The sequence below is a fragment of the Boleophthalmus pectinirostris genome, unplaced genomic scaffold (genome assembly GCF_026225935.1).
Source record: "Boleophthalmus pectinirostris isolate CB_2022bp ecotype Guang Dong unplaced genomic scaffold, ASM2622593v1 HiC_scaffold_8, whole genome shotgun sequence".
NCBI lineage: Eukaryota > Metazoa > Chordata > Actinopteri > Gobiiformes > Gobiidae > Boleophthalmus > Boleophthalmus pectinirostris.
The window spans coordinates 11,069,885-11,076,455 of record NW_026571515.1 but is presented as its reverse complement, the minus strand read 5'-3'; the positions used below and the strand labels follow the sequence as shown (position 1 = coordinate 11,076,455).

Here is a 6,571-nt window from a genome sequence, read left to right as displayed (position 1 = left end):
TTTATTCAAGAAAAAATCTCACTGAGATTAAAAACCTTTTTCAAGTCCTGGTCAAGAGGCAGCAGAGACTTATACAGAGACCTATCTGAGTGAACAGTGATATCAAAAATAACACACAACACGAATAACGTGATGACGTGATGTGCCTTCTGTGAAGCACTTTGTCCACAGTGCTTCACAGAAGGCACCTCACGTCATTGAAGCCAAGATTCAGTAGGAGTAGTAGTAGGAGGAGGAGGAGGAGTCTAAACTACAAGTACTATTACTAATATTACTAGTATTTTTCCCGCCTGGTACCAATGAACATTATTCAACTTTCTCTGCATCCAACAGTTATAACTGTGTTTCCAGTGTTACTTTATGGAAGCACGTTCATATAAGCTCATAGTGGTGGACAGTGCCCTCTGCTGGAAATGACAGTTACATACATGTAATACATGCCTACACTTTTGACTACTACTGCTGCTGCTGCTGCTACTACAATTAATTAACTACTACAACAATTGTTGCTATACACAGAAATTATACAGTATATACAAAAAAGCAGTACAATTCTTAATTCATACTTATTTAGTAACTACTACTACTACGATTACTACCACTGTACAGTCAATATATGATGTATACAAGAAAAAAGGAACAATTCTTAGCATGCTTCTTTAGTACTAATACTACTAATACTACTCCTTCCTCAGCAGCAGGAGGCTCTGCTGTGGTTTTGTTGTGGGTTGATGAGGTCTTCAGAAGGAGACAGGCCTGGGTCTGGACTGGACTGGACTGACAGGATCTCCTGCACCAGTCTCCTGTGAACACACACGCGCACACACATGCATAGACAGACAGACACAGACACACACACATAAAGGATTATAGGGCCTAGCTACTACGACTACTCTTAGTACTACTAATGGTACTATTACTTACTTAGGCCCAAGTAGCAGAAGCTGGCAAAAATGTATAGTTATTATATAGAAAAAACTGAACGTTGTTCTCGTATCAGAATCTTTTTCTTCAAACCAACCTACCTATTTTTCACCCAGCGAACAGTGGTGAAAACTCACAAAAAATTGCCAACATTAAAACTCCTGCTTCTCTATCTTTTGACTATTTCTAATTTCCAAAAATAAATTAAATTGCGCTTCAGCACACGCACACAGAAAAAACTGCATTAGGATTTAGGAACAATGCCCCCCCAAAAATTGCCTGTAGAATCATGAAATCTGACACAGAAGTAGATCATGAGAAGATGAGCAAAAAATATTATTATGCCAATGCCGCCTGCTCCACCAGGGGGCAGCCACACTCCTGCTCCATTAGGACGTATGCACACTGTACTGGCTCTTTTTCTGTCAATGGGAAAGCTGATCAGACTTGCCTGGGTGCGTTTAGCCACTTGTAACAGCTGCACAGTCAAACAACGTGAATAGACTTGTATTTACCATCTGTACAAGTTGACCACAGCAAACACAGGGATTTCAAAAGTACATTTCAAAGAACATATTAAATTTCTGAATCTGGGCTCCTTTAAAACGAAATCTACTGCCACAGGCCTCGTGGTGCTGATGGGCATATGCGCCTTACTCTTGCGTAGAGTGTCAAAAAAATAGGTTGGATTCTATTTTCTGAAATCTACTCATACAGGTTGAGGGCGAAATACACTTGCAGTGTGTTTCTGGTCTTACGGGCTCTTTTTGAAACGTTGGATTTTATGAATTGCTCCCATTTGCACATATGAAATGCACGGTGAAATTTGAAACCATTGTTACACTCCCTGCCCTAAATCCTCTTAATGGGGAAAAAATGTATCTGGTTCGTTAGCGCCTCCCGCAGATTGAAATTAATGTCCAAAATGTCTTAAATTTTGCACAAAATTTCATTTTGACATCCTGATCCAAAAGTCAGTGACCCTCATGCCGTATTTGACAGAAGCTCTCTGTGTTTTGACAACTACAACTACTACAGCGACTACTACTATCACAACTATTACACATACTACTATTAAATACTTCTCTGTGTATTATGTACCTCATGGCCTCTTCGATGTTCCTGTTGTTTTTCACAGACGTCTCCATCCACGTGACAAAGCCATTGGCTCTGCTGAACCTGTCGATGCTGTCTGCAGACACGACTCGCTTCCCCAGGTCACACTGCACAAACAAGTACAAACATATTACTACTACTACCACCACTACCACCACCACCACTAGTACAACTGTAACTATCATTACTGCAACTATTAGCTTACTGCAATCCTTTACTACTTCAGCTACTACGACTACTGTCACTATAATTACCACCACAACTACGGCAACAATTACTACTACAACTACTACAACTACTACAAAACATTTACTGCTACTACCACTACAAACCTTAACAGCACTACTACTTTTACAAAGCTGTTCTGCTACTAGTACTATTACGATTACTACTACGATTACTTCTACGATTATCTCTACCAATACTACTACTAGTACTACTACTAATACTACTACTACCACCACCACTATTACTACAACAAAAAAAACAACAACTTTAAAATCAGTGGTGATGTTTCTGGTTGGACCCAGAAGTGACGGCATCTCTTAAAGGTGCACTATGTAACTTTTCGGTTGGAGTGTCCGTCACCTTCTTGTTTCTATGGAAATGTCATTGCTCTGCTTCAAATGTTCCACAGTATGACATTAAACAGCTCTACCTTACATTTGTGCAATTACAGGTGATTTTACAGCTCAAAAATACCTAGAAAAGCAGGCGTTCTGACTGTGAGCGGGGTCGCCTCTCCACAGATCTGACCTGTAACTTAGGTTTGGTTTGGTCTCCGTGATGATAAAAAGGTTTAATGCCATACCGTGACACATTCCAGGCAAAGCAATAACGTCTCCAAGGAGAAAAGCAGGTCCGACAGAAAGTTACACAATGGGCGTTTGACCTTAGAAACATCATTTAGAAAACATTTTTGTCGTACAGTCTGTTGGAAAATAAACACATTGCAGCATTAAATTCTGGTTTAAAAATGATATCTTAGTCATGTTTCATTGACAGGTGGAGTATTACAGGCACAACACAAAAAAAATATGAAATCAACCAAAATAAACCAGACCTATGTCACTGTGTTGAATCAGTTGCTTCTGACTCACTGCCCAGTCATTTGTATGTGGTAACGGTACAAAAATATTACATTACTGGAGATATTTTTATGCCTCAATTTTAACCATTTTGTCGACTCTTTTCATTTACACCTGATTTATTTTTTAGTTAAAGCCCCACTGCTTAACATTTCAGCCAAATAATCGACTAAAACACAACCATTTGTTTCATTAAGGGTGTTTCTATTGAACATTGAACGGCATGTGTCATTACTGCAAGCTTGCCTCTCCACAGACTTGACTTGTAATTTCATGCAAGTGGAGTGTGATACATTTAGTATCTGCCTCTATGGAGAATGTTTCACAGTGCAGCTTTATTTTTCTAACACCGTGATTTGTAGATGATGTGGCTAATGGCTAACTCTGCTTCAGTCCTAGTTTGGCCCTGTCTCAGTCCTGGTTTAGTTCTGGTTTAGTTCCAGGTTTCAAGCCCTGGTTTAGTCCTAGTTTAGTTCTGATTTAGCCCTGGTTCAGACCCAGTCAGTTATGGTTTAGTCCTTGTTTAGTCCTGATTTAGTCCTGATTCAGCCCTGGTTTCAGCCCTGGTTTGATTAATCCTGATTTAGCCCTGGTTCAGACCCAGTCAGTTATGGTTTAGCCCTTGTTTAGTCCTGATTTAGTCCTGGTTTCAGCCCTGGTTGGTTTAATCCTGATATGGCCCTGGTTCTGACCCGGTCAGTTATGGTTTCAGCCCTGGTTTCAGCCCTGGTTTAGTCCTAGTTTAGTTCTGATTTAGCCCTGGTTCAGACCCGGTCAGTTATGGTTTCAGCCCTGGTTTATGGTTCGGCCCTGGTTTCGGCCCTGGTTTAGTCGGCCCTGGCCCGGTTTATGGTTTCGGCCCTGGTTTCAATCCTGATTTCCCTGGTTCCCCCTGGTTCGGCCTGGTTTCGGCCCCTGGTTTCGGTTTCGGCCCTGGTTTCGGCCCTGGTTTCGGCCCTGGTTGGTTTAATCCTGATTTGGCCCTGGTTCAGACCCGGTCAGTTATGTTTCAGCCCTGGTTTCAGCTCTGGTATCAGCCCTGGTTTCAGCCTTAGGTTAGACCTGGTTTAGTCCTGGATCAGTCCCAGTTTAGTCTTGGTTCTGCCCTGTTTCAGTCCTAGTTCAGTCCCAGTTTAGTCCAAGCTTAGTCCTGGTTTAGTACTGGCTGTTTTAGTCCTGGTTTAGTCCTGACCTTGTTTGCCAGCAGAATGCAGGGGAGGGTCTGTCCGTTGGGGAGTCTGGTCTTCAGGTCCAGGTCTTGTTTCCAGAGTCGACAGCTCAGGAAACTAGAAGAGTCGCTCACGTCGAATATGAGCACACAGCCCACAGCGCCGCGGTAATAAATACGAGTCATCGAGATGAACCGCTCCTGACCTGCACACACGAGCACGAGAAGAAGAAGTAGTAATAGTAGTAAAAGTAATAATAATAGAAATAGTAATAGTAGTAGTAGTACTAGTAGTAGGCAGTTAGTCACAGTAGAAGTACTAGTAGCAGTAGTACCAGTAGTAATAGTAGTAACAGTAATAGAAATAGTAGTAATAATAATAGTAGTAGTAGCAGCAGTAGTAGCAGTAGTAGCAGGAAGGTAATTAGCCACAGTAGTAGTAGTAGTAGTAGTAGTAGTAGTAGTAGTAGTAGTAGTAGTAGTAGTAGTAGTAGTAGTAGTAGTACTAGTACTAGTACTAGTAGTAGTAGTAGGCAGTTAGTCACAGTAGAAGTACTAGTAGCAGTAGTAGCAGTCGTAATAGTAGTAATAGTAATAGTAGGAATAGTAGTAGTAGTAGTAGTAGTAGTAGTAGCAGCAGCAGCAGTAGCAGTAGTGGGAATGGTAATTAGCCACAGTAGTAGTAGTAGTAGTAGTAGTAGTAGTAGTAGTAGTAGTAGTAGTAGTAGTAGCAGCAGGCAGTAGTCACAGTAGTAGTACTAGTAGTAGTACTAGTAGTACTACTAGTAGTACTAGTAGTATCAGTAGTAGTAGCAGAAGCGGGAAGGTAATTAGTCACAGTCACAGTAGTAGTAGTAGTAGTAGGAATAGAAATAGTAGTAGTAGGTAGGGTAGACATTGAAGAAGTACTTGTGATAGTGACAGTAGTAGTTGTAGTAATGGATTGTTATTAGTAGCAGTAGTACTAACTAGTTGTAGACATAGAAATACTGTAGGTAGTAAGCTGTAACTTGTAACAGTTAGTGAAAGTAGTAGGCCTAATTACTGGTAGTATATTAATAGGCATAGTAGTATTTAGATAGTGGTTAGAAGTAGTAGTTAGTAGCAAGCAGTAATTGTGTAAATTGTGTTGATAACAGTAGTGGTTAAGTGCAAGTAGTAGTAGATGGAAGGTTAAGAGCGCAGCAGATGTGTTGTAGTAGTAATAGTAGTAAGTTTGTTAGTCTTAGTCATAGTAATTTAAAGTTAATGTAAAGTAGCTGTAATTATCACAGTAATTCACATTTACATTTGTAGGGCATGCAAGTGATTGAAAGCAGCACCAGCAGTAAGTAGCAGTTGTGTTAGTATTAGAAGTACTGCAGTAGAAGTAGTAATAGTAATAACTGTAGTATTTGCTTGTACCTGCTATGTCCCAGAGCTGTAATCTGACCTTCTCGCTTTCTGACCACTGCAAGATCTTCAATGAAAAGTCCACTGGAAAAACACAAACATTTTATCAGAACATTGTAGTAGTAGTAGCAGTAATAGTAATAGTAATAGTAGTAGGTAGTTAGTTAGTCACATCAGTAGTAGTAGTAGCACTAGTAGTAGTAGCAGTAGGTTAGGAGTGCAGATGTGTTATTGTTGTAGTAATAGTAATAGTAATAGTAATAGTAATAGTAATAGTAATAGTAATAGTAGTAGTAGTTAGTCGTAGCAGTAGTAGTAAAATGTAGTTAGTAGCAGTTAATTAGTTGTAGTTGATTGCAGTAGTTACATGTTAGTTTAGTTGGCAAAAGTACCAGTAAATGTTTCCATAGTAGTAGTTTGTCACATGTAGTAGTAGTAGCACTAGTAGTAGTAGTAGTAGCAGAAGTGGTAGTAGTAGCAGAAGTGGCAGTAGTTAGGAACAGTTAATTAGAAGCAGTTGGTTGTAGTAGTTTAGTTGGCAAAAGTACCACTAAATGTTTCTATAGTTGTAGTTTATAGTAATTGCAGTAAAATTAACATGCAGTAGTAGTAATAATAATACCTCCTACTGTCATCTTGTAGTTTCCGCTGAACTGCCCGTTGACGTAACGATTAACAAACGAAGATTTTCCAACATTTCCGTCTCCAATGATCAGTATTTTCATCAGATGTTCCCTCATGCTTCGGGCCGGCTCTGAGATTCCTCCGACGAAACTCTCTGTGAACATGGCCAAAGTTCACAGCACTTATCTCAAAACGTACAATAAAAATTTATGTATCCTAGCAACAAAGACGCTGGGTAAATATGCGGAATAGTTTGAAA

The 6,571-nt window shown here is 40.0% G+C and overlaps 1 protein-coding gene across 1 annotated transcript; it reads right to left on the bottom strand.

The window, feature by feature from the left end:
• Positions 1-233: 233 nt before the first annotated feature.
• LOC110168051 (ras-related protein Rab-7L1-like) lies at positions 234-6,430 on the bottom strand. The gene is made up of 5 exons (XM_055166129.1): positions 6,311-6,430; positions 5,701-5,772; positions 4,321-4,502; positions 2,026-2,147; positions 234-803 (listed from the first exon to the last, which is right to left on the bottom strand). Exons 1-5 carry the CDS (start codon positions 6,426-6,428, stop codon positions 692-694), a joined length of 606 nt encoding a protein of 201 aa, XP_055022104.1. The 5' UTR covers positions 6,429-6,430; the 3' UTR covers positions 234-691.
• Positions 6,431-6,571: the final 141 nt, after the last annotated feature.